General features: G+C 41.5%; 2 protein-coding genes and 3 non-coding genes across 6 annotated transcripts in view; 2 read left to right on the top strand and 3 right to left on the bottom strand.

Annotated features, from left to right (window-relative positions):
* Nucleotides 1-414: 414 nt before the first annotated feature.
* trnar-ucg (transfer RNA arginine (anticodon UCG)) lies at nt 415-487 on the bottom strand. The gene has a single exon. It is a non-coding gene; the product is annotated as a tRNA-Arg (tRNA).
* A 288-nt stretch (nt 488-775) lies between these two features.
* Nucleotides 776-848, bottom strand: trnar-ucg (transfer RNA arginine (anticodon UCG)). Its single transcript has one exon. It is a non-coding gene; the product is annotated as a tRNA-Arg (tRNA).
* A 375-nt stretch (nt 849-1,223) lies between these two features.
* On the bottom strand, nt 1,224-1,296 carry trnar-ucg (transfer RNA arginine (anticodon UCG)). The gene has a single exon. It is a non-coding gene; the product is annotated as a tRNA-Arg (tRNA).
* Nucleotides 1,297-8,290: 6,994 nt separating this feature from the next.
* nars2 (asparaginyl-tRNA synthetase 2, mitochondrial) lies at nt 8,291-15,720 on the top strand. Its single transcript, XM_061681629.1, has 14 exons — nt 8,291-8,582; nt 9,515-9,624; nt 9,717-9,837; nt 10,676-10,816; nt 10,884-10,964; nt 12,619-12,713; nt 12,882-13,014; nt 13,683-13,781; nt 13,901-13,938; nt 14,606-14,672; nt 14,749-14,886; nt 14,952-15,049; nt 15,449-15,475; nt 15,576-15,720. The coding sequence occupies exons 1-14, from the start codon at nt 8,430-8,432 to the stop codon at nt 15,718-15,720; spliced, it is 1,446 nt and encodes a 481-aa protein (XP_061537613.1). The 5' UTR covers nt 8,291-8,429.
* A 1,936-nt stretch (nt 15,721-17,656) lies between these two features.
* The window catches only part of gab2 (GRB2-associated binding protein 2), a 42,922-nt gene continuing 32,608 nt past the window's right edge, over nt 17,657-27,970 (top strand). For both annotated transcript variants that reach the window (XM_061681627.1, XM_061681626.1), the window contains exon 1: nt 17,657-17,741. In XM_061681627.1, coding sequence (XP_061537611.1) covers nt 17,670-17,741 — 72 coding nt within the window. In that variant the 5' untranslated portion in view covers nt 17,657-17,669. The remainder of the gene's footprint in view (nt 17,742-27,970) is intronic.

Below are 27,970 nucleotides of genomic sequence, written 5' to 3'. Positions count from 1 at the left end.
TTCCAAACCTGAAGAGCCTACGGGACTCGAACCCTCAATCTTTATTTGGCCACATGGCCATGTGAATGAATACAATGAATAGTGCAAAAGATTCAGCTCAACAACGGTATGAAGACCTTTGTATGTTGAGGATAGCAGGGGTTTTGGAAACGGGTTTCAACCTGGGTGGAAGAGGACATGGTACTAAGATGTTGCATGTTGTCTTTTCCCATTTCTGAAGCTAAAGAGCCTTGACCATGAAGGTACTCGAACCCTCAATCTTCTGATCCGAAGTCAGTCACCTTATCCATTAGGCCACATGGCCACTTGTTGCATAGTCATAATCCCCTCATTGACATTGAGGACAGAGAAATAAGCCTTCAAAGTATAAAACACAATACTATTGCCAGTCTCAATACAGAAACTAAACATGCTCGACCATGAAGGGACTCGAACCCTCAATCTTCTGATCCGAAGTCAGACGCCTTATCCATTAGGCCACATGGCCACTTGTTGCATAGTCAAAATCCGATTGGATGTGCTGTAAAATGTCACCATTGTGCGGTTCAGCCGGAGGTCGACTGCCTGTGTATGGTATAGTTTGAGTTTTAACTTTTAATATAAGCAATAGAATATTTTTTTTTGTCTCTCTCTCGTTCACTATTCGCGGTCTGGTTGAAGGGATAAATCTCAACTGTAAACTCTTTGGAAATCAAGGTATTGCATTTTAAGCGTCCAGCATTTGAGTTGCTTTTGGAAACTGTGCTCCAAATGCAATACAGAAACTAATCACAGTTGACCATGGAGGGACTCGAACCCTCAATCTTCTGATCCGAAGTCAGACACCCTCTCCATTAGGCCACATGGCCATTTTCTGGAGCTACTGGAATTGACAATGAGGACATAGAAACAAAACGTCCCGTGGGGATCGATGTCGAGGAAGAGCAAATAATGTTTTTGCAGTGCTGAAAGCAAATTATCTTTGAGCCATTTATTTTTATGGTTAATATTGTGTTTTATGGTCAAAGTTTATTATATATTTTCAGTTTTAAGCAATAGAATGTCACTGTAAACTATGCTCAGCTCTTTGGAAACAGTGCTCAAAATGGTATAAAACACAATACTATTGCTAGTCTCAATACAGAAACTAAACACGAAACTAAAAACTAACAACCTGGGTGGAAGAGGACATGATAGTAATATGTTGCATGCTATCTTTTCCCATTTCTGCAGCTAAAGACCCATGACCATGAAGGGACTTGAACCCTCAATCTTCTGATCCGAAGTCAGACGCCTTATCCATTAGGCCACATGGCCACATGTTACACTGTTGGGACAGCAGCTTTCAAAAAAAGTCGGCTAACTCAGCTTCCGCAAAGGTTTCTGCCTCGAGGCAATAATATTTTTTCATGAAAGCATATTTGCTCCGCCCGGTACCAATTACCGCATGGAAATTTATTGCAGACGTGTTGAATCAGTGAAAACATTGCCAAAAACGACAGAGAAGCGTCTTTCAGTGATGTTTAAGTCACTGTTAGATGATGTCATGTACAGAACAGAATACAATGATTTGCAAATCATGTTCAACCTATATTTAATATTATTATTTATATTCTTAATATTATTTTTATTATTATATTATTTATATGTACTATTTTTTTAAAAACAAATTTTTTATTTTAATTTTTTTCTTGGAGCGATAACTCCAGAACTCAATGGAATAGTCAATAGAATAATCGCTTCCAAAAACATTTGATGGCAACAGCCCGAACTGGGACGGTCAGACAAATATCTCAAAGATGCTCAGGAAAGCAAAGTCATAATGTTTAGTCGTATAAGTTGCAGTCTTACAAGAATAAAGTCACCTCTTTTTTTTCTCAACCTATCCTCATCTACTACTTACTAACTCAGTAACTCAGCTATTTGTGTATTTTTGTGCTTTTTCTGTACCACCCTAAAATGCCACACGATGGCGCCAGAGACCTGGCTAAAAGGAAAGTTGTAATCGGTGTTAAGGAAGTACAGTATGTCGAACTGATAGTCTTTGCTATTATTGCTATTATAATTAAATAAAAAAGCAAAAATTTTGAAAAGAACTTGGGGGGGTCATCAGCTTTTAACTATTCGTGACAGGGCTCGCCTGCAATCCCCCATGGATAGCTAGGACAATTGTATTACAATTTTAAAAAAATAAAAATTGTCATACGATTTCAGTGTCAACATTCTGAGAAAAAAATATTCTGATAATAAAGTTTCGATAGTATACAAATAAAATCACCATATTATGAGGAAAAAAGTGTGTTGAAAAGTGTTATGAGACAAAAGTGGGAGAATAATTCCATGACACTCCTAGTTATCTTAGTTAGTTAGTATGTCGAGCTTTCCGAGTAAATAGCTCGACATGGCCACCGTGGGAGACGTCCAGAGCCTCAGCTGGGCTTCTCGCGCTCCCCTCAACAGGTGTGAAGACACAAATGTCACTTGTGTTCTATTTGTGTTTTCCCATGGCTCCAACAAGCGATAGGCGCCTCGGTTGTTGACGTGAATCGTATCGACAGCGCATCTGAGGTTTTTACGAGGTCATCCCCCCTCCCGGGTGAATAAATGGAAGAATCCGTCTTAACGTCTTCAGACAGCTTTTCCTGTCGCACTTCATAGCCATGACAAAGTAGGTGTCAGCGAGCGCCGCGCTAATTAAGCCTTTTCAACATCGCCGCGATGGAACGCAAGAGCGGATACATTAACGAGGGCAAAACGTGCGCGGGATGAGTCAACGGTGATCATCACGCTGTGGATCACGTTAATAAGCACATTTCAATCAAGCTCGCTAGTACGCAAGCTATCACTCTGGATTTTTGACAGCATAGATTAGTGTTTCCGAACTTTTATCGGGTCAAGGCATATCATATTTTAGATTTCAAACATTGTAAATGTTTTTGAGCAAAAAAAAAATTCCAAGCATCAAATGTATAGAAAATACTGTTTTGTATTGTTGCGTCTGAATACATGCGCATGCCTTTAAGAGGCGGACCCTGGTGAGGTAGCTGCGTGTGAGTGTCTGGATGTGAGCTGTGACCAACAGCAGCTCCCGAGCGAGTGTTTTTCTGTTCTCCCAGCATTCGACAGACAACTGTGACTCTCCTTTCCCACATGCGTGGGCATTACAATAAGTACTGTAGACTATCAAAACACATTAAACATCACTTTTTTTTAAAGAAATGACGTGCATACCGGGAGTGTTATTAGCCTACATATATATGTCAACAACATTCTGTTGTCAATGTTCTATTTGTGTTTAGAATGGATTTGATGGGGAATTTTTTTTTTCTTCTGATATCTGTTAAAAGTGAAGAAAAATTGCAATTTTGGGATCGATTCGCTGCCCGGAAGAAAATAACAAATCAAGTTATCAAGAAATATGAAGTAGACACACTTTATTTGCTTGAATGGGCCACAAGAACCACGATGTGGCAGGCCAGATCTGTCCAGAAGTAATTACGATTTTGTCGGACTTTATTCACAAATGTACTTTGTGTGAAATCCGGGCCAAAGCTTATTTTGTTTGTATTGTTTTCAGTTTTAGGAACAGCAACAGGTTCGCTGCACTCACATTGAAAGATGTGGGCTTCGTCTCAGAATTGTACCCACATTCGGAAGATGCCGATTCTGATCTGAAGATAAGCGATCCCATGATTTTTTTTTCTTTCCTTCTTTCTATCGACGTTACCATGACGCCTATCCCAATTGTGTCACAAATCCAGTTTTATATCAGCATGCTCCCGAACCACCCACAAATATTCAATCGTGCTATGTCGTAGTGTAACTTTATCGTGTTTCCTATTAAGTTACATTTCCAGAGTGGAGGAGACGAAGTCGAACATCATCCGACTTCTTACGATGCCCTTGACGCTAACAGTTAAAAATGCTGCGGGGACTACCGTATTCCCGCACTTATTGCAGCACTCTGACCTTTGCGATATGACACTTACACGCGCACTCAACACACGCGTGCACGTCGCCTACAGAGGAGGCCGTGCCAAGAGTGTCCAAATCTGAATTACAGCGTCTGAGCCGTGTGTTGCGGCTAACAAGATAGCTTTTGCTTTTGATGTTTGGCTATGAGGAGCAGAGCACGTTTTCACTCACTAATCATTAGCGTCATCCGTGGGATGGGGGGGGGCAGGGGTGGTAAATGAAACGTATCATTTGGGGTTGGGGAGGGGTTGTTGTGTTCATGACAGCGGAGGAGAGCGGACTCACGCCTCATTTGCACTTGCTGATTTCCGGAGCAATTTCGGGCGCGTGTCACATAGGCTGCGGTCAACCACGGCGGTCCTCCAGCCGTGCTGTACGACACCGTTAATTAACGTAGCGAATAGCATCGTGTCACGGGACGCGTTAAACTAGCATGTCGAGGCAACCCCGAGATCGGAAAATAGATTCATTTTATTTAATGATTGCTTTTAAATGTAGTACACATAGCGGTACATCTCAATACATTTGGATATGGTGGAATTTATTTATATATATTGATTAAACACTCGCGAAAATACTTCTCATAGGGCAAATTCCTGCCTAATTTCTACATTAACCATCATTGTCATGGTTTCTTGATTGTTTGTTATTTCTAGCGATGGTGAATTTGGGGTTTTCGTTTGTTGTAAGATATAATCTACGTCACTAAATGAAGCTTTTGATACTATTCGGATGTACTGAGATGAGGTTCCGACACACCCAGGGTAAAACTAAAGTCAATATTGTACCTAAAACAAAATGGTTGCTTTTTTAAAAGTTAAATACAACTGAACTGTACTTAGGCCGCGATTTTGTATCACATATCACTAGAGGGCGTAGTAGACTTTGAGAATCAGCGTTCGGAGGGGTCGTCGAGCCGAGGGGCGCGCCATCCCCGGTGACTTTGAGGGAAGAGCGCGGCGGTTGTTAGTTCCGCTCGACTCGTGTCTGGTGGCCTGTCACACGAGCCGTTCCCTGAAATCACACGGCTATAACGGCCGAATCGGCACTTAACGAGCCGTGCTACATAAAATCAATGGCCGGCCTCCGTTTGGGGGGAATGCGGAATATTTGGAGGCGGAGAGGCGACCGCTAGCCCCTCGGAGGCCGACGATCCTACGGACACGACAAACCTCTGCTTTCTCTTGCTCGTCGAACACGATGCTCGTGGATGATTTAATGTTCTTCCCGCATATGTGGAGGACGAACCCCCCCCCCCCCCCCCCACACACACACACACACACACGCACACACTCCCCAAAGGTGCAGGTCCTCACAAAACCTGTCAAGCCAGCAGAATGCGATCGAAATCAAGCCCAAGCTGGTTCTGCGTTGCAAAGCTGTAGCCGAACCTGAACAAGGCTGCGGTGTTCTTGACAGAAGTGCAGGCAGAACTAAACAATAGCAGCTTGTTTCACTAGAACTCGGAGCGACAAATGAATAATATATCGGAGGCAACTTCAGCTAGGGGTAAATGAATAAATCTGCTGTAGGGGAGGGGAGACATGGGTTTGGTGTTGTTGTTGTGTTTTTGTCATATGGAGCTACAGCGCCACCATGCGGTGTAGCCCGTGAAAGATGACATCACTAATTTTGCACATTATACATAATTGTATCGTTTCTTTTATTTTTCAAACTTTTGCATGTAGTTTTACTACAGCCTTTTTATTACTTATTATTTGTATAATTATTGTCTCTTTTTCAAAATAAATTATATTGTTAAATGGTTTTTTTTTCTCCATTATTTATTCCTTATGGATCTTTTGGTTTTCTTTCTTTGGCCACATGCCCGCCGAACCCAACAAATTGGTTGGTTGGTAAGATTTATGGTTTTAAAAATCAAACTTTATGCTCTGAAAATTCTGCGATTGGCCAGCGACCAGTTCAGGGTGTTGCCCGCCTTTCGCCCGGAGATAGCTGGGATAGGCACCAGCCCGCCCGCGACCCTTGTGAGGATAAGCGGAACGGAAGATGAATGAATGCTCTGAATATTATGACTATTCTGGTAATTGTTTTTGTGCAATAGCAAAACTTTATTGCACTTAATTTGTATATTTTTTTTCTGGTAATAATACATTTTATACAATACACAATAATAAAACCTCATTGTATAGATTTATACATATTTTTCTCAAAATATGAAAACTTTTCGAGCAATATTTGAAAACAATTCCCACTATATTGAAAATGTATTATATAAATATTCTAAAAAATCTTTAAATATTATGACTTCATTCTGGTTTTATTATTACTTATTCTTGCCTTGAAATATTAAAATGTTATTGTTGCAAAATCATACTGTATATTTATCAACTTTATTGTTGTAACCTTATGCATTTATTTTTCAGTATTCCAAACTTTATTTTCCTAAATTCTTCCCCACATAATATTAAAATTTTATTCTGGTAATATTACATCTTTTTTCTCGCAATATTAGAACTTTATTGTGGTGAAAATTCAATTTTTTTCTCTCAAAATTACTTATTATTATTTTATATTATGATTTATTTATTTTTTTGTCCTACTCTGATGACTTTATTCTGGTAGTATTATGACTTTTTATCATTTGCAATATGAAAATGTTATTGTCATAAAATTATCTTTCATAGTTTTACTAGTTCAGTCATCTTTATTGTCATTACTATGCTGTATAATATATTTTTGTAGATCATATATTACCTTGAAATTAAACATTCAGTGTATATTGTAATTAAATTGTATATTTATAAATGTGACATTTTAACTTTATTCTGGTGATATTACAACTTCTTGTTGCAAATATAAAAACTTGATTGTTCAAAAAAGAAGTTCCAACATTATTTTTGTGAAGAAAAGGGAGGGGGGGGGGGGGGGAAATCCTGCAAAAATTGACTTTATTCTCGTTATTACAACCTTCTTTGTGGAAAAAAGAGTTAAACTTTATTTTCCTAATACATCAACTCTATTCTCTATTATTTTTACTTGCTGATAGCGACCCACCGAAATGACCAAATCTGGTTGAATGCCTGCAGAAAAGAAACAAATAAATAAAAAAAAGTGACATTTTTGACAAATGCCATCCGTTAGTGTTCCACTCTCTTCTCAATGAATCACCAAATAGAATTGTTCCGCTTTGCTCATTAAGATGCAATCGTATGCATAATTGCTGCGTCTCCAAGCTGGCGCTCATTAATACCAGCGATGCATCACGTTAAGCTTTGATTGATGATGCGTCAGGATGGAGGCAAGACACCCGACCCGGCCTTCTGCATCTCTCTCAGACCGCCGGGCTCCGGGAGGCTGACAGACGTAGCCGGCCAGGTGAATAATTGTCCGTGGCGCCTTATTACAAAGCTGGCATCCTGATGTACGGCACTCGAGGGTGGGCGCGGCGGGTACACCCGGTGTCACTGCGGGTGGTGAATGAGCGGGCTTTTAGTGCAAATTGGACCACACACTGGCGGACCAAATAGTTTCTTTTTCGCGCTGTTCTCCTATAGACTGGGGGTCCTCAAACTGGGGGCCCTGAATCCCCCGGTGGTCCGCGAGCCACAAGCTTTGGGATCAGCAAAATCATTTGCATTCAATTATGTTGTTTAAAAGTGCATAAGAGGTGTGTCAGAAAAGCTTCAGGATGCGTGTGGTGTCACTAAACATTTGATATCTTGTCCAAATCAAGAGTTTCTCTTTTCGGAGTAATCCGCTGACTTCGATCATTCCCAGACTTAACAGAACTCCGACTTAACTTAAGGCGCTGATTGAAATTTTCCATTCCTGAAAAAGGGTTTTGTGGCTGAGCAAAGGTGCACATCACACACATAGGGGCATGGGGTCAAAAGTGTGTGTGTGTGTGTGTCGGGGTGGGGGTGATATTAACTATTGATATTTACTACTGTGATATTAACATTGTTTTTTTTGGTTTTTTGTTTTTTTTGCTGATATAGTGCAGCATTCAGGGTCCATTATGAGCCACCACTAAATTTAAGAAATATGATTCCAAATAAATCAATAACATATTTTAGAACACCATGACAAATAATGAAACAGTATATTCTTTTGCCTCCAAAGGTTTTAAAACTTTTTTTTTTTTTTTAAATATATATTTTTGTGGAACATATTGACTTTTAGTCCAAATTAATGACTATATGGAAAACACTGCAATAACAGTTAGACCTGTCGCGCGTTTTGGTCATTTAAAAGAAAACTACAACTCCCATGAGTGGCCAAAGCACCATTGCGACATAGGAAATCTGATTGGATACTCGTCCCCACGTCATCTATCGGACCAATGGTGTGCGACACAACCAGGAAGTGATAGAACGGGACGAGAGGAACCAACGTGAATGTCAAGTGAAACCGGAGCCAGCAGTTTGATGCATAAATCGACAATAATTTATTTCTTTAAACATTTTCGCCACGTATGAATTTAGCGGTTTAGCATTCGTGATGTTGTGAAGATGTTTCGGCCAGCTACACAAAGGCTTTCTGTTGCTACCGCGTCCCGAAGAATGGTCAAAACTCTGAGGCATTTCTGCAAGAAGGCACCGAGGAAACTTCGTGTTTCTGAGGCACTTTCAGGCGCTGACTTAGAAGCAAAAGTCCAAGTGCAGGTAATATTGAACACCTACCTGTATGTGTTTGACAATCATTTGTGTCCGAACGTTGCTTTGCAGATTCAAGCGAGTGGCGACTAACTTAATCGTAAGGAATTTTTGCACCTGGCTTTTCGGCTACAGATACAATAACACAATAACACATCGTTTCACGAGCTCGCGTCAGGTGTTAAGTCACACTGCCTGTTTTGTCGAGCTAGTCTCCAATTTTCCCATTTCCCCTGAACGCCTCTCGGTGTGATCTGGAGGGACCCATGGCGAGTAATTGACTCCTCCCCTAAATTTGTACAGTTAAATAGTTAAATCGTTAAATATGTCACAGAATATGATCGTGAAACAGTTTAAATATCATTTAAAATTCATCTTACAACTACTTTTTTTTTTTTAAATGGCTGGCAAATTATTTAATTTCAAATAACAATCATAGTCCAGCTAGCTGTCATATTTATTCATGTTTTTATCTTAGCATTTTATTATTTATAAAGCATCTTTGACTACCCTTTAAAAGTGCTCTATAAAATAATAATAATAATTACTATTTTAATAACTCATAAAAATAGCAAATGTCAAGCAACAATAAGGCCTATGCCATTTATTAGCTTGAGATTTTTGATAGCCACTTAGCAGAGCAAAAACATTACTACTTTCCTATTAGCCACGGCGAATAAGTGAGTTTTTCTCAACTCAACTGTATTTTGAAAGCACTTTAAAAATAAATAAATAAAATAAATTTTAAAAAAACATCTGCAGGTTTTTTTTATTTCAGCGAATGGTTGAGAATAGGTTCCACGCGGAGGGAGAATCGGCGTAAGAACACTTTACATTGCATTTGCAGTTTTTCCATTGAGTTTTCAAGTACTTTTATGCGAACATGTTGTTGATCTCCATTTTTCTGTGCGTGTGAATAACACAAAGCAGTTGTCTCGCAGGGATGGGTTCGCTCCGTCAGATCCCAGAAGGCAAATTTGTTCCTGGACGTTAACGATGGGAGCTGCCTGCAGTCGCTGCAGATTGTCGCCAGTCCTCAGCTAAATGACCCGTAAGGACTTTCATTCATTGATGACTACAAACAGAGTAAAACTAATCTTTTTTTTTTTTTTTTTTTTTTTTTTTAAAAAACACCACTTAAAGCCTGCTGACATTCGGGAGCGCCGTTGAGGTCCAAGGAGTCCTGAAGCAAAGTCTGCACGCCAAACAGCCCGTGGAGCTGGCAGCGGAGCACATTCGCGTGGTTGGAGAATGTAACCCGTTGGTGAGGACGCTCTTATATGTGCACTCCACGACTATTAGGGCCACCCTTAAAAGAACAAAAATAGCCTAAAGGTTAGATTAAAGTTTTAAATAATTAAGTGATGTATTTACCAGAAAAAATTCATTTTCAAGAAATCAGGTGTATATTTTCCGGATGGAAAGTCGTATATTTTTAAAAGTCACATATTTTAATGATTTAAAATTTCAGTCTTTCTTGAAATATTATGACTTTAACCTCAACATTTTTTAAAATCTCAAATATGATTTTTTCCTCAAAAATACAGTACAATACAATTTTACTTTTTTTTTTTAAATCTCAAATATACAACTTTATCCTTATAATCTTGACTTCGATCTCAAATATATAAAACCTTCTACATGCACCAAATTAATTTTTTTTATCTCAAATATGGACATCTTATTTTCATAATATGACTTTATACAAACAAAAACATCAAACTTTTTATCCTGAAAATACAAGCATACAGCATTTTTCTCTCAAATATTACTACTTCAAAGTAAAACAATTATTTATATGTTATTAAAATTATATATTTATATATTATTTTTAAAAATTATATATATATATATATATATATATATATATATATATATATATATATTCTGGAAAATCTTTTTTTCACATGTATACAACTTTATTCTATTATGACAACTTTCTGTCTTGGAAAATACAACTTTAATGTTGTAATATTATGACTTTATTTTCTAATTGTTTTTCTTTTCAGTGTGGCCCCAAAATTCCTTCATACAGCTAAACTAGACCCTGACCTTTTTTATGTAATTCACAGCAACTGGTCATACCTTGCTCTCATTTGCAGGATTTCCCATTTAAAATCAAAGAGCGCCACAAGCTGGAGTACATCCGCCAGTTCCCTCACCTCCGCTGCAGAACAAACACCTTCAGCTCCCTGCTGAGGATACGCAGCGAGGCCACTTCGGCCGTTCACTCGTATTTCAAGGTGAGGCCAAGTCAGTGGAGGGTTTGCCGAGTGAGACCCCACGCTTGTGCTGTTTCCTGTTTTCCAGGAAAATGGCTTTCTGCAAATTCACACGCCGATCATCACCTCCAACGACTGCGAGGGGGCGGGCGAGCTTTTTCAGATCGAGGTGAGAGTGCATGACAAGGTTCTTGCCGCATACTCTGGACATTTCAATAGGTACACTATGTAACCTTAAAATAGAGCTATAGGCATTATTTTACCTTTACATAAAAAATATCCTTTATTGATTAAAAAAAATTAAAATAGAAATAAACATTTAATTTAAAACAATATATCTCTGAAAGAAAATCCAACCAGTCGTGAAATTAAAACCCCCTTGCAGCGCTTCCTCTGTATCTTTTTACCAAACTTTTTCAGTTTTTTACGCTAGTTGCCTGCTGTTCCACTGGTGGCCTGTTGGTGGTCTCAATGCGTATGAGGTTGTCGTCCGATTCCGCAGAGGAGGGAGAGAAGAAGAACAATATGCTACCTATTTTTGAAGTTGTTAGTAGAGGAGAGACAGAGGGAAATGAAACAAGAGGAACAAAGCTCATGTTTGATTGACAAATGCTGGTCCTCCCATGTAGCTAAATAAGTCTCGCATTGGGCCTAAAGGCGTACATCCTTCAATTTGAAGAAAATTCAGTTGAATATACACTGTAATTTACAGAGTTACACCACTCTTAACGGAGCGTTCATTCGCAGGTGTATAAAAAAATGCACGAGAACATCCAGAACATACCTGTAATTTCTCGTGTATAATGCGCACCCATGTATAATACGCACCCCCAACGTTGACCTCAAAATTCTGGAAAACCCTTCTACCTATGTACAGTGCAGTTTTACAATGCATAATTTTGCTTCTACCCATATGATCAAAACATAAAGTATTATCTGGTTGTTTTTTTTCAAAGACTTATTCTGAAGTTAAGCACTTTATTTACAGTTGTGCTCATGTGTTTGATTACCTAGGCAGAATTTGTAAGATGGGTACCAATTCCTTAAAGAAAACATGAAGGGCCAGGCAAAACACAATTTTATTTTAATGGGATTCAAATTAAACGGTCAAGCATTATCATTAAACAAAACATAACCATAAAGAAATGAATGATGGTTGTTGTTCATTCATCAGTTATTAAAAAAAAATAATTCCACAAATTCTGCCAGGGTATGTAAATTTATGAGCATAACTGTACATATATGCAGTCATATGTACCACCTCTCATATTGGAATCAGAATCAGAATCATCTTTATTTGCCAAGTATGTCCAAAACACACAAGGAATTTGTCTCCGGTAGTTCGAGCCGCTCTAGTACAACAGACAGTCAATTTACAGAACACTTTGGAGACATAAAGACATTGACAAAAAACAATTGTGCAAAAAGATGCAGAGTCCATTAGCACTTAGAGCAGTTCGAATGACTAATATTGCGATAGTCCGGTGCAATGACCATGAAAGTGTAGGCTACACCTTTTTTATAAGCAGTAGGTGGCGGGGGCATTTTGGAATGAAAGTGTACAGCTTTTTCATAACCACTAGATGGCAGCATACATTTCTAAAATGTGAAAGTTTTTTTCCCTTTTGCCCCTATCCCCATGTATAATGCGCACTATTGACTTTTGACAATTTTATTTTGGGGGGGGAAATGCGCATTACAGATGAGGAATTACGGTACCCGCTAAGGTGCGTCGTGGTCATCTCCAAAGGCAGCACAGTAAATGTCTATGTCATGGGGGTGCTGTACCTAATGAAGTGGCCGGTGAATGTATTTCTCTGCAGCCTTCCAGTCAGCAGAACAGCGAGGACGAGAACTACTTCTCGATTCCGGCCTACTTGACCGTGTCTGCTCAGCTCCACTTGGAGATCATGGCAGGGTGAGATGTAATTATTATTATTTATTTATTTTTTTTATAAATAATATCTTCTTCAGCTGAATTACTGTGCAGTGCCTTCAGGCAAAGAAAGAGACTCTACACACACACACACACACACACACACATTGACGCATACTCAAGTTTATCTCTCCGTAATTATGTCTGCAGGTCATTTTCCAGAGTCTACACATTTGCGCCAGCCTTTCGCGCGGAGAACTCCCAGAGCCGACGCCACCTGGCTGAGTTTTTCATGGTGGAGGTCGAGTTGGCCTTCACCCGGTCCGTAGAGGACCTCACCGAGGTACGCCACTCAATGTTTACGCTCGTTAACCTTGGCACACAGTAGGACTGAGTATGTTGCCAATAGAATCATGCAGTAAAGTAAAATAAAAAAGGTAAATGAACCAAAAATAGTAGGGATGTCCCAGTCACCTTTTTTTGTCCCCCAAATCAGGCGGGTCGCTTGATTTTGAAGACCGGACGATACCGAGTCCGATCCCACACCTCGAGGATGCGTTATGAACGAGCCAATTTGATTTCTTCCATAGTAAATAAAACATTTACATCACCGTACCATTCAATTCATGCAATGTGACAAAAATTGTTGAGTTATTTTTAATTCCACATAATTATGTCATTACTGTTATTTTTTTATGAAATACAATATTATGAAGTGCTTTTGCTTTTTTTCCCCCCTCATTACAACCATTTTTGGGGGGGGGGGGGGCGGCTGGCTGGAAATGATTACTGACATTTTAAGACATTCGAATGGGAAAAGATGGTTTGAGATGTGAGAAGTGTTTTGAGTTACCAGCGCGTTCACAATGAATTCAACTCTCGCCTCAAGGTATCACTGTATTTACAGTTCACTACGTACTTCAGAATCAGAATCAGAATCATCTTTTATTTGCCTGGTTAACATGGTTAGGAAGTCCAACTGTAATGATTGATGGTGCCGCCGCTCCTCAGGTCATGGAGGACATGTTCAAACGGACCACCGAGCGCGTGTTGGACCGCTGCGCTGAAGACGTGGACTTGTTTCATAAGCATGTGAGACCGGGACACAGGGTGAGTCCCTCCGCCCCCTCAAGGCCACTCGACTCGCTGAACTCCTCCTGTCTTGCCCGGCAACCGGCCGGCCAATCGTCTGACTCGCTTCTCCTTCTGCATGCGCGACTTGCTGAAAGGATACCGTGGAGGCCACGCTGAAGGAGAGATTCCTCGTGTAAGTTGTTTTTGGTGTATTTTGGATCTTTCTAGAGTCATGTCATTCATTTTAGGGACCAAGTCCTGTCACGATTAGGGGGGGGGGAACAGGTGTAATTGACGCCTCCGCAAAAATTGTCTGTATTCATAGTTGAAACTGTAAATATACCGCAAACTGTGACGCCAAAACATTTGCGTCTCATTTCAAAGTCATCTCACAACATTGTAACTTCCACTTCCAACAACCCAGGCTAAACTGAGCTGCACCCCACTTATCCTCGTTGTGGGGTCGATGTTTTGCTTTAGCCTATCGCAGCTGACTTTTGGGGGTACACCCTGGACTGGTCGCCGGCCAATCGCCGGGCACATATCTTTTCAGCGACTAATTGGGGATCGGTGCCACAGAAAAAGAATCGATGAATTTGTGAATCGCCAACGGCAATTATGTAGGGGGTTACTGTTAACTATTCCATCTCTCTCATACACTATCATAAACAATTGGAGGGTACTTTGTAGTGGTCTATGGATATGTGTGTCTGTTTCTAATATTTGTTATGGGAAAGACAAATTGTCAATGCAAATTTAACTTACGGTATACTGGTTCGTATTACACTTGATTTTAAGTGAGCCTGTCTTCATCTTTTCTTTGCTATTTTCGCAAGTAAAAACGGTTTATCTACTTTCAGGATGACCTACAGCGAGGCTATAAACATCTTAAAGCGGAGCTCACAAACGTTCACCTTCCCCGCAAACGTGCGTATTATCGCCTCGCCGTCTCGGCTGGCCCGAGCGCCGCCTTGACCTCCCGCTCGCTCTCCTTTCTCCTCAGTGGGGCTGCGACCTTAAGACGGAGCACGAGAACTACCTGGTGAAACATTGCGGCACGCGGCCAGTCTTTGTCGTCGATTATCCCTACCAGCTCAAGCCGTTCTACACCAGAGACAACCGGGACCCTCCCGAGCACACGGTGGGTTCAAGAATCGTCCCACGGTGGGACGATGAAAAGTTGTGACGCGGCGCTCTGGTGTGCAGGCGGCCGCCGTGGACCTTCTTGTGCCCGGCGTCGGCGAGGTGTACGGGGGCTCGCTGAGAGAGGAGAGGCTGGACCTGCTGAGGGCTCGACTGGAGAAGTAAGCAGGCGTATTCGCGTCCCCTTTATTTTGTTCGAGGAGAATACTTGGCAAATAAAGATGATTCTGATTCTGATTCTGAGATCAATGTTTCCCAACTTTTTACTGAGCCAAGGCGCACATCTCCTCCCCAGCGGAGCTGATCATGTCACGGGTGACGAAACTCGCTGCGGTTATTATGTAAATGAACTGTTACGTAACAGCTGCGCGGAAATACAAAAGATTCCTGTTTGAGAACGAGGCGGATAAAAGGTTTACTCGTTTGTTGAATTGAACTCCTGATGGTTGGACAGGCATTCCACAGACGCAGCTATTTGTACACAAGGCATTGAAAAGTCGCTTTTCCATAATATGTCCCCTTTAAAACTGTCAAAATATGTTTGTTTTTTTCCTCCTCAGGATTGGATTAGAAGACAACTACAACTGGTAAAAAACAAAAAAAAACATCTATTTATATACGGTATATTTATTTTTGATGTTCATAAAGGTATTTTTCATGTAAATGGCCGCACTGATTTCTTTTCAGGTATTTGGATTTGAGGCGTTTTGGCTCCGTCCCACACGGCGGCTTCGGAATGGGATTTGAGCGATATCTGCAATGCATTCTGGGAGTGGACAACATCAAAGACGTGATTCCTTTCCCCAGATTTTCACATTCTTGTCTGCTGTAGTGTCAACAGTTTGACGACCTTTTCTAAATGATGCCAAGAACAGTTCAAACAGCTATTTAATGTAATAATTTAACAATAGATTGCTCCATTAAATCCTCAAATCATGTGTAACTGAAGCATGGAGGGCTACTGCCATGCTCACTCGTGAAAATAGAAACATTGAGCTTACACAAATCTTGAGTTCTAGTGCCACAAGACTAGCGCAAAATAGCTGAAATGTTTACATTTTAGCCGTACTTTTATTTAATGAGGGCCTTGATGAGTTTTTTTTTTCCCGACTTATGTGGAAATTTACTACAGTAAATCTTAAAAGTTTTCCTCTGTACCCTAATGTGGAATCATCAATCATTGACATCTTTGAGGAGCCTTTTTTTTTTTAATTTTTTTTTTAAATAAAATTAATTGACTGTAATTGTTCACTTACAGTCAAGGCCACAACATTAGGTACACTAATGTTACCCTTATTTTGAGACACAAGTGGATCAAATTATTCTAAACTCTTTTTGTTTTGTATAATTATTGCAGTTGTACACCACAATAATAAACATTGTTTTATTAATATCTCTGTGACAGTTTCAATCCAAACTTGGGCTGTTTACCAAGCGAATGCTTGGCCAATAATTGGTTACCATTTTCTGGATATTTAATTAAAAAAATTGAGAGATTTCAGCAATGGTAAGTCAGTTCTAATTATTTGTAAAGAAATAAAAGTACATTATCTTCTGCGTAGAATACAATTTTTAGAAGTAAAATTATTTTTAAAAATGTAATACACTACAATAATGTCCTTATGTTAAAGATTACAGTTATTTTATTTTTTCATGTGTTATACGTATTTATGTATTTCAGGTAGTGCTGTAGACGTTTTTTTAAAAAATATTTTTTGGGGCTTTGTGTTGGGAGAATTTCTTTTTTTATATCCACCGCCACTAGATGGCGGCAGTGAACTACCTCGAATTGAAAATACAGTTATCTGTTGTGTTTTGTGCTCTCATATGATTTTCATGCTGGTATTTTGCCAAATGTCTGTTGTCTTTGTTTTGTTTTTTTCTAATCATGGGTCCTAAGAAAGCGAGTGCTGAAAAATGTTCCACTAAATTAAAGCTTGAAATCATAGAAACACATGAGGCAGTTATGCGTATAGGTGAAGCGGTACGAGCGTAGTACTTCTATAATATGCACTATGCTGAAGCAGAAGGAGTCCATAAAGGCTCTAACGCCAGGCAAGCATGTTAAAATAACCCGTGGACCTCTGTAAAAGGAAAAATGGGAAAACTGCTGAAAAGGAGGAAAGAGAAAGGGGCAAAAAAATAAAGTTTTTATTCAATATTATTTTTCTTTTTACAAAAAACACGTTCAACAAAAATAGATGTTTTGGGGGGCAGGTACGTATTTAATAACGTATATCGAGAGCCGTGACCATCGTAAACCGAGGACCCCCTGCAAACAAAATCCAAGCAGCCGAGTGACGCTTGTAATTAACTTAACCGGCCACAAGATGGTGCTGTTTCTGTGTCTAGCCACGGGACGTTTGGCGACGAGGCTTTTGGGGGGGGGGGAGACACGTTTTATTTTGTTTCATTTATTATTAGTTGTAGTGAAACATGTCACCCTATCAAAAAGTTGAAGTATTCATTGTAAAATCTTGTTGTTGCTTCCCGGTGCTCCACGGGCGCCCATCCCTCTCGCGAGCCGGCCGTGGGCGTGGTGTCGAGTTGGGAAAACAAGCCGCAGACGCCCCGTGACGCTAACCCCGCATCAGTCGAGCTTCCCCGCGGAGGAGTAGCCGAGGCTCGCCCGATAACGTCTCCCCCACCAGGGCCGTCAGACAGCTCCCCCGTCCACCCCTCCTTGCCCTTCTTCTCCCCCGTCTCGGATGGGGGAGAACCGCGCGCCGACCGGGGGCGTCCTGCGCGTGTAGCCGCCTGTTGGCCACCGAGAGACGGACGATGAGCGGCGGAGAAGTCCTCCTCCACGGCTGGCTGAGGAAGTCGCCGCCGGAGAGGAAACTGCGGAGATACGTGAGTGGACCAAACTCATTGCACGCCACACACGTAATCGTCCAGTTCGAACGCGCTCGACTGTCACTTGATTACAGACACCTGCACAACATGCGCTATGACAAACGATGATAATTGGCATTATCATGGAGAAATTCGTCTCACCTGATTGTGCTTGTGATTATTTTATGAATAATAATGATTATTTTGGGGGGGAAAGTCGAGGCCTATGCTACTGTACAACCGCATCAGGTGGAAAATGTATCCAATTACATTGGCGTGGATATAATTTATTGACTACGAATAATAGTAGTTTGTTTGTTCATCTATCTATGCCGCTGACTTATAGTGACCGACTTAACAATGAGATGCTCACCCACTCCCACCGCACATCACATCAGCATTATATCAGTCGACAGTATATACTTTTTTTGCGAGCTTTTTGTTTGGTGGTGAGACTTTTGTAAAGTCAAATATGCGCCTCGGCTGAATGAAGCTTGGGAAACACTGTAATAGCGTCCAAATATTAGGGACAGCTGCAGTTCAGTTCTTCGCCAAAACAATAACACATTAAGTTCATACCTCCTTTTTGCTGCCTCGTGTTGCCAAAATACTGGAAACGGCTCTCAACTACTACGACTACATTACTACCAAAGTGGAGGAAAACTATTTGTCAGTTATACCGGTGATTCTTAACCAGTGTGCCACGGGAAATGACCTCATTTCTCTTAATTCTGATGAAAATGATGATTTGATTTGTTCCTCTTTCTATGCCACTGACATACAGTGACAGGCAAAACAATGAAATGCTCTTTCATTAGATGGCGGACAGAACACAATGGACCCGTTTAGCCACTTTTTGTGACATTTTTGCTTGCTGGTCTGCCGTGAGATTTCGTTGTCCTGGCTTAGTCAAGGTCGGTATGACCAGAGCTTAAAACCTGAGGTCACTTTGGTGTAGCTAATGATTTGTCCCCTGACTGTATTTCAAGTGGTAGCAGGTTCATCCCCCAAAACATACGGCACACTTTGCAAATCCCCACAGAAATACCGAGAAGCAGCACTAGTAGTATTTTGGCTTGCTTGTTTGTTTGTTTTTGCTATGAACATGCACATTTCACCCAGACGGCCACCCAGATTAGAGTGGGTGTGGGTGGGGTAAAATGTGCTGTCTACGTTCGCCACTAAATACCTGTCGCACTCACATTCGCATTATCCACTCACGATGAGGTCACGTCTGATGAGAGCCGTTTCCATCTTGTCCGTGTCACAATAATGGTGGCGCTCCTCGAGTGGCCCGATAAAGATCCCATAAGCCGAAGGGGGTGGGGGGGTGGATGACGGGTGGGAGGGGGCTAGTTGGGCGGTCGACGGCCGCCACTCACTTAATAGGATTTATGGAGGCCAATAGTAGCATGAGACAATCTATAAATACAGCTGTCATTTGTTTATATGTGGTGTTACATTAATACCGGGCCGCTTCATGCGCTCCGGCGAGCCGACTTTGCCATTATCTCACCCCCCGGTCTCATCTGGGGTGGAAAAAAAAACATCCGAGAATGTCTCCAAATGTCTTCTTCGACCATTGTCTTCCACTTACACATGCCTGATGTTTACACAGGGACCACCGTGGTCAGCGCGGAGCAGCTGCCGCCACGACTGTACATAGGCTTAGCTTCACTGTATAAACAAGAGCGGGGCGAGAGATAACACAATCATGGGGCTGCCCCCACCTCCACTCCCACCCGCATGCAATAAGCCATCAACGGCCCAGCAGGGCAGCAGTGGTGGGGTGGGATGTAACTAACAAATACTTTGTTACTGGACTTAGGTAGACTTTTCAGTTATCTGTACTCGAGTCCAGTGGACCGAGCCTGACAGCAAGTAGCGAATTTCCACGAATAATTGACGCTCCCAGAAACGTGATTAAAATTGTCGATATTATTCATTTCAAGCAGGGGTGTCAAACTCATTTTTATTGCGGAACCACATTGTAGTTACGATTTCTCTCAGAGGGCCATTATGACTGTGAAACCATCTAAATGTTTCATTGCTTCCTAATATTATTACATAGACACAACAAATTGGTGCATAACTAGTTTTGCAATCACAATTCAAGGATAATAGTTTGTTCAGTTACTGCAAAAGAGGGGTTTGGTAACCAAAACATGCTTGAAATTTTGGTGCAGATTTGAACGAGAATCATGGAAGTTGCACCTGATTTGCTTTTGACGTGGCGGGCCGGATTTGGCCCCCGGGCCTTGAGTTTGACACCAGTGCTGTCGTAGTTCCGATTTCCTTCAGAGGGCCGTTTATGACTGTGAAGTCGTAAGTCAAGGGTAGTTAGTAGTTTGTTCAGCTGTTGTTCAAGTTACTGTAAAAAAGGGGTTTGGCAACAAAAAAAATGCTTGCAATATCTCAACGTTATGATGTACATATGGCAATTTGAAATTTTGGAACAGATTTTCGCAACAATCATGGAAGTTGACACATATCATTTGTTGTCCCGGGCTCCAGAACATCTTGTGGTGGGCCAGATCTGGGCCCGCGGACCTTGAGTTCGACACCTGCGCTTGAAACCATAAATATACCACAAACTACAAATGATGCCCAAACACTTTAATAGCATATCAAAACGCTTACGGAAATCTTTAAACATTGCTGTGCGCCTAACTCTGAACACTGACCTTTCACGCTCATTTTTGTTTTTGTGACACCTCAAACTATAAAACAACAACAAAAAAAGACTGAGAAACGGCTATTGATAGCAAAATAGTCGATGTATATACAGTACACACACGCACATATATGATCAATTATTTATTTACAGTATACAACTAAGAACTTCTACGTGAGCATCGCTGCCTCACCACATGAGTTTTTTTTGTTTTTTTTTTTAAAACATGGCTTTTCGCCATTCACTCCATGAATCTTCTCTCCATCTTTTGTCGTAAAGCAAAGCCCATGAAGTACACGGATGGTGCAGACGCGCCCGGTGCAGCCTGTGCTGTTGGGGAACACTGCTGCGTCGTACTTCGTAGATACGTACAATGACTAGCTCTTCGGTGTTTATTGACCTGAAGCTGCACAGGATCCAGGCGGTGACAACACGAATTGGCGGGCGTAGATAAGGTTTGGTGATGTTCCGCTGAGCTGTGATAAAATGTTCCCCTGGTTCTGATACCGTGTTCAGTCCTGGTTTGGTTCAATTATCACGAGCCAACGTAGCTGCAGCAGACATGGACGCCGCCATCTCCTCTGTGCACTCCCGCTGACTGTCAGTCACAAATCTAACACGGCCGCGGTTCGATTTTTGATTGGATGAGCATGTGTGTGTAGATGGAACTTTCTGCTGTCCACACACAATTTCCGTTCGTCGTCTCTATTAAAGCTACAGGTATTGTGTAGAATTAAAAGTAATAATTCATGTTTACTTTTTTACTTAGGCACTTCCCCCCCCCCCCCCTTTTTTTTTTTTTTACTCAGTACTCAAGGTAGTACTTCTAATGTTACCAGCGTCTCTTTTTTGTTGCACAAGAATCAGTACTTCTACTAAAGTACAGAGTGTGAGGACCTTTGCCACCTCTGCAGGGCGGACGCACGACATAGGTGTCATGAGACGTCCACAATGAGGAGACGTGTGGACGCAATCATCCAACCATCTGGAATTCCTTCCTCTTAAAGTCAAGAGCAGGAACAATCGGGACTATTTTACCCGCAGATATTACCGTCAGCTGACCGAGGTGACATTTAGGTCACAGCGCGGGTCTGTCGTTTTCTCCGCTAATCAACAAGCCATTTGGGCCTCTGTGAAATGTTAGCGGAAAGTGAAGAACATGGCAAGCAACCAAAAATGGATACAAACACATTTTTTGGAGAGTGAAAATTAACAGCAAAAAACTAAACGAGAAAAAAAAGATTTTGCAAAACGAGACCCTATCCCAGCTGGCTTTTGGGAAGAGAAGTGGGGTACCAGTCCCAATCAATCACAAGGCACATAGAAAAACATTCAGACTCACCACCCAACCATCCGTTTTTCTATACATAGTGCTGATCCTCTTCAGTGTAACAAGTGAACTGGATCCCATCTCTTTTGGTGAGAGAAGCGGGGGGAAAGTCGCAGTCAACGGCAGGGCACATGTAGACAAAAAAACCACTCGCCCGCACATTCACAACTATTAGGAATTCAGCTTCGTCAGCGAATCTAACATGTATGATTTTAGACTGTGAGAGAGAAAATATGCTGCGAAAACCCCACAAAAAACTGGGTGGAGAGTCAAATCCGGATTCTTTTGACCGTGAGGCGATCATGCTAACCACATACTTCACAGTGCCGCCAATAGCATGAACCTTTCCTCCACATTGACAGGAAATTCATTGGAGTACATTTTACTGTAATCTCACTAAGTACCGAACAAACAACCGGGTATGCAAACCTCACCTTCTTGTGGCTGGAGGTGAATATTTACCTTCCTTAAAGCCAGGAGGAGGATTGGCGAGAAATAAAATGTTTAGTCTCGCAAATCCATTCTCGAAAAGTTCGACAATTAGTATGCTCTCACACATACACAGCTGACATTCTCAAAGACGCCACTGTATCGCCTTCACCCGCACAGCGAGTCATCGACTAAAATTTGCATTTCAGTAGATGACTCGATGTGAGATTATTTCAATTTCGGTTTAACCTAAGAGCGGTTCCAGTATTTTCAATGTGAGTGCATTTTAGTACAGTATGTGTGACAGGATTTAAGTTGTGTGTGTGAGTGTTTCAGTAGTGTGTGTGAGCGAAATCATTGTCAGTAGAATGTGCGAGGGTATTTTATTAGTGTTTGTGTAAGAGCATTTCAGGAGTGTGTGAGAGACAAAAAAAAAACATTCATTGGATATGTGAGGCAATTTCAGTATTATGTGAGAAAGCATTTCAGTAGTATGTGGTGGGGGGGGAGTGTGTGAGAGCATTTTAGTAGCTAAAGTGTGTAGGTGTGAGAGCAAAAAGAAAAAAAATGTCTGTAATGTGTGTGAGAGCGTTTCAGCCGTGTATTTAATCTCATCCCTGACGGCCCCTCGAGGCGTTTAATCAGCCATTGCATTGGAACTGGAGTTCGTTGTCTCTTTTCGCGACAATGGATGATGAGGTGTCCCGGGTCCCTTCGCCAGTCGAGCCGTCCCACCCGGCCGTAAAATCCTCCCTAATCCGGACAGGGCCGGATTGTGTTAATCAGTTGCTTCTTGTTGAAATGATTGCTCCTCGTGTTTCGTTTAGAGCACGTGCTCACAAAGTCTTTGGATCCAGGGATCCCTTAGAGGGGAGACATTTTTTTTTTCCTCCTCATAATCCGCGTGTGTGCACCACACTGCCCCCGAGAGGCCAAGGCACGCACAGCAGCAACAGCACACGAAACAAGGCACACACGGTACATTATAGACCAGGGGTGCCCAAACTCAGGGGCCACATTGACGTAAAGAAATTGTCATGCGGGCCAGCATTAATTTTACATGCTACCGACGAGGGGAATGCTTTTTTGTATTTATTTTTATTTTATTTTGTTTTACAATGCTGTCTGCTGCTAGGTAGATCTGATAGACTGCCTGACCTGGATAAATGAAGGTTAAAATAAAAATTAATGAAATGCAAAATAAAGTATTTGTATGAAATTTGACCCAAACTCAAACTTTATTCATCAGAATCAACAAACAACATGTTTGCATTCATGTGAAGGGTGATACTGAGATCTCGACTGCAGTAAATGGGGCAGGTCTGGCTCAAAAGCGGTGGTTTTAATGCGCAAGATGTCACGCAGGCGGGAGTCACTTAGTCTTGTCCTCACGCGGTTCTTATTCATGTTCATGACTGAGAATGTCTTCTCACACAAGTATGTCGAGCCAAACAAGCTCAACATTTTCTTAGCAAATGTACGAATCTCTTGGAACCTGTCTTTATCCAGCTGCTGGTAAAAGTTGACAAGAGGGAGTTGTTGGTACCGGCTGCGACACTCCGTGTCACAGTGCAGCTCAATGAGCTCCAACTGCAGGTGGGCTGGAACGTCACTGAGATCCACGGAAACGGGAGAAGAAAAAAGCGTGATCTCCTTTTCAATAGTTGCAAAATCCCCGAAACGCTGTTGAAACTCCTCAGTCTGAGATGAGATGTTTGCGGCATGCCTCCTCATTTGCGCACTGATATTGTGCGCTGGAAAATGTGTGGTATTGGGCTGCGTTTGTGACAGGTGGGTTATGAAAAGTAGCAGCTCGGTCCGAAAGGCTTTCATATGTGAATACAGTTGGCTTATCAATGCATTTTGCTCCTGAAGGCTCGTGTTCAGGACGTTCAGATGTCGGGTTATGTCAACTAAAAATCCAAAATCAGACAGCCAAACAGGATCGGTTAGTTCTGGCATCGGTTGTCCCTTTTTTGTCAAGAATTGTCCAATTTCCTCTTTCTTCGGTAATACCTCTCTAACTGCGACTGGGACGTCATTCAAATTACGGAGGACCTACGAAAATACCACCCGCAACATCCTTCTGCCGAAAAAAAGGATTTCAGTTGTGTGGGCGAGAGTGAATGACGTTCATTATTATTGTTTACTTGTTGTTTGTGTCGCACGTTTACAACCCATCGGAGGTCCCCGGATCCCTAGTTTGAGAACCGCTGGTTTAGAGTGCATGTCAAAAGGCAGCGTGAGGGATGACGGAGGAGTTAAAAGCAGGCCGGGCATGCAAATCGTATGCAAAGTCCGACATCGGTGCGGCGGGGAAGCTGAGGGAGGTCGGCGTGTTTACGAGGGAGCGAGACTCTTCTGGGATGTTTCCTACTTGTTTACCGATGTGATTACCGTTAGTGCTGGTGACATACTAGTTCCACAGCACACAAACACACAATGAGTCATTAAACCTTGGTACACGATCCCTCCCTCATGCTAAAATATCAGCTGCGTGTTAATGTTGTCATCATGGAAACAGCTGCTGTGAGTAACACGGCTCAGGTTTGCTCATCACAAGATAGGCAGGGCGTATTTGTGCAAAAGCGTTTTGAGACACAGCCCTTAATCAAGCAATTCATCAATCAAAACTTGGACGAGACGCTTTAGTTTCCCACCTGAATCTTAATCTTTCTTTTTATTGAGACATTTTGGACAAATGTATGCTTGGGAAAGGTTTTTTTTGTTTTTGGTTTGTTTCCAGTCCACAAAGCAAGGTCCACAAAGGCCTGCTGTGATGGGTTTGGTGTGGAAAAACAAAATCCATCCATCCATCCATTTTCTGAGCCGCTTCTCCTCACTAGTGTCGCGGGCATGCTGGAGCCTATCCCAGCTGTCATCGGGCAGGAGGCGGGGTACACCCTGAACTGGTTGCCAGCCAATCGCAGGGGCACATACAAACAAACAACCATCCATTCGCACTCACATTCACACCAACGGGCAATTTAGAGTCTCCAATTTATGCATGTTTTTGGGATGTGGGAGGAAACCAGAGTGCCCGGAGAAAACCCACACAGGCACGGGGAGAACACGCAAACTCCACACAGGCGGGGACGGGGATTGAACCCGGGTCCTCAGAACTGTGAGGCTGACGCTCTAACCAGTCGGCCACTGTGCCGCCGGAAAAACAAAATCTGTAATGAAATTATAGAAATAAAAAAAAATAAGCTACGACTACAACAAAAATCATCTTTAACAAATATCTTTAAAAACATCCTAAAATTCACCCCTACTGTGATACTATTACTACAATTAAAAATAGTGATGTCTTAATTGTTTTTTTAAATATCCTTAAATCAACAGCTTTGAAATCATACAGTATTTTGAATGTAATATTGTATTTTAATATTTTTAAATATCATACCATCATCTACAAAACATAACAACAATTCAGGAAAATGTGTGTACATACATATATATATATATATATATATATTTTAATAATATTCATAATAAGTAAGAATAATGATAACCTTTGCAAATCATTTTTAAAAATGTCCTTAAACTCACCGTATTTAAAATATAAAATAAACGTCTTTAAAATGTGCAATTAAGGAAATATTTGATAATGTAATAATAACAGCAATAATAATAATAATAAAAATAATACCAGTAAAACTATACAGAAAAACATGGAATAAAATGTTTTATTTAATATTTTGAGAAATTCTTGCCAGAATGTAGTACCAATATCTACAAAAAGTAATGTAAGTACAAATACGTTTATATCCATCCATCCATCCATCCATAAAATAGAAAAGACAAAATTTTGATCAAACAACATTTTACCACACCCCAAAAGTCTTCCTTAAAGAGTGAAATCCATTATACCCACTAAGGGAGGTGCCAATTACAGATTTTTGTGTCACTTTTAACTCCCTTTCCTTTCCACGAGTGTCCCAATACTTTTTTCCGAGTGGCTTGGTGACGCATCAACCCCATAGGCCGGCTGCATACCACGAAAACGATTAGAACGGGTGCAGCGGCGTTGTTCTTCCTGGTGACCTGATATGTTTCCGTCGTCACGTGTTGCTAGGCAGAGGTCACATTGCTCCCAAACATAACACTCGTATGGAGATGATGGCACACTATTATTCACAGTAAATGAATGTATACTTTGTAATAAAAACATAAATGGTGATTAAAATGTAGTAAGAAGTCAATATTTGTAGAAAATAATGTGACATTTAAGAATGGTTTTGATTATCTTGGGCTCTGATTGGTTGCTAGTAACATTGAGTATTCTCAGAACACTTTTGGTTTGGTTCTAAGCTCGACGAATAATAATAAATGGAACTCCATACACCTTCAGCATTATATTTTCACGCACTTTTTTCCACTCAACCGATTAGTTAGACAGTTGGCCATCATGTGCAGTGTGCACTGTAAATATGAGTCTGAATCAAGCTCACGTCAGTCTGCGTACACCTCATGAATCATTCGAGTGACATAGAGTAAACAGTCTAATTCCTGTTCCCACGTAAGGGATCCCTAAAGAAGAAGAAAAGGGGAAAGAAACACCTGTCTTCTGCACAAACGTGTCTGTTCACATACGCCGAAGAGTTGCCACATTCCAGACTGATTGTATCGGGAAGGCGATAGCTCTCTTGCCCTTGTACGTCGGGAGCGGCGGGAGGGTGACTGCCGCCCGTGTCGCGCTGTCGCCTGCCAGCTCGGACGTTGTTTCGCACGCTTGGTAGTGGATGGTGGTGTGGGGGGCTTTGGGAAGTCCTTGCCCTCAGAGGTCAGGCGGGAGCGCCTCCCCGTTTCCTGCTTTGACAGGCATAGACATTTTGCTTGTTCATTTTTATTGGCCGGCACTTGTATTCTGGAAAAGTGGAAGGCCTTCATCCAACATCAGTGAGGCATACGTTAGGGTCAGGGGTTAGGGATCATCAAGCGGGTAGGTTAATGGGAGTTAAGTTTAGTGGGCGGGTTAGGATTGGGATCATCAAGCAGACAGTTAAGTTTGGGTTACTGGTAGGGTTGGTTTGGGTTTATGTTTATAGATCATCAAGTAGATCAAGTTAGGGTCGGTTTAGGGTTGGGGATCATCAGGAAGACTGGGTTCAGGTGGGACTAGGGTCTCAGTTAGGGATCGTCAAGCAGACACACGTTTTGGAGGCTGAACCGTATGTACAGTATGCACAGATGATTTTATGAAGGGTGCTGCTTTGCGTTTCCGTGGGCCTGGGTCTCCGTTTGAGTTCTTAGGGAAGCGTGCAGCTTTGTTATTAGCACTGTTTTTATCATTAGCAGTCACAGATTGGGGGGATTTGTTTGGTCAGCAGCAGTTTGAAATGTGTTTTATGTAGGATTAGCAATGTTTTTTATTTTATTTTTTTATTTTTATTAAGATTAATTAAATTTAGTCAACAAAACGAATACAGCCATCAGACAGTGTCCTGCCGGCTGTTAGCGATGCTAGCCAGAAGCATCCACATGCTCCCTCAGATTCCAAGATACATTTTGCACAAACCTTGCTTTTCTTGCCCTTTGGCACAGAATGTTCACGGGAGTAAATGTTTATCCGAGCAAGTATATCAACGTGAACTTCAATTCGTTGCGAGAAAACACATCAACTATTTTAAACCCCAAGCTTATCTGCATCACAGGGCCAATTGAATGACAGTCATATGATACGTAAGCTGCAGCCGGTAGCGGGACAGAGTCGATACATGACGTCTAGTGTGGACCCGGTCAAACCAACAGAAAGCAGTTTTGTGTGCCGACGCGGGGAAAACAGACGACCCGGTTCTATCCGCAGAGCCG

Source organism: Phycodurus eques, chromosome 7, assembly GCF_024500275.1.
Source record: "Phycodurus eques isolate BA_2022a chromosome 7, UOR_Pequ_1.1, whole genome shotgun sequence".
Classification (NCBI taxonomy): Eukaryota; Metazoa; Chordata; class Actinopteri; order Syngnathiformes; family Syngnathidae; genus Phycodurus; species Phycodurus eques.
The sequence above is the reverse complement of the archived record's forward strand: the minus strand, read 5'-3'. Positions and strand labels throughout refer to the sequence as shown.

Bases quoted from the DNA above. Each gene is read 5' to 3' on its own strand.
- nars2 (XM_061681629.1), top strand. From the start codon at position 8,430: ATGTTTCGGCCAGCTACACAAAGGCTTTCTGTTGCTACCGCGTCCCGA. The intron at 13,782-13,900 runs GTGAGTCCCTCC...ACTTGCTGAAAG, and splicing joins ATGTGAGACCGGGACACAGG to GATACCGTGGAGGCCACGCT. The intron at 14,887-14,951 runs GTGGGTTCAAGA...TCTGGTGTGCAG, and splicing joins GGGACCCTCCCGAGCACACG to GCGGCCGCCGTGGACCTTCT.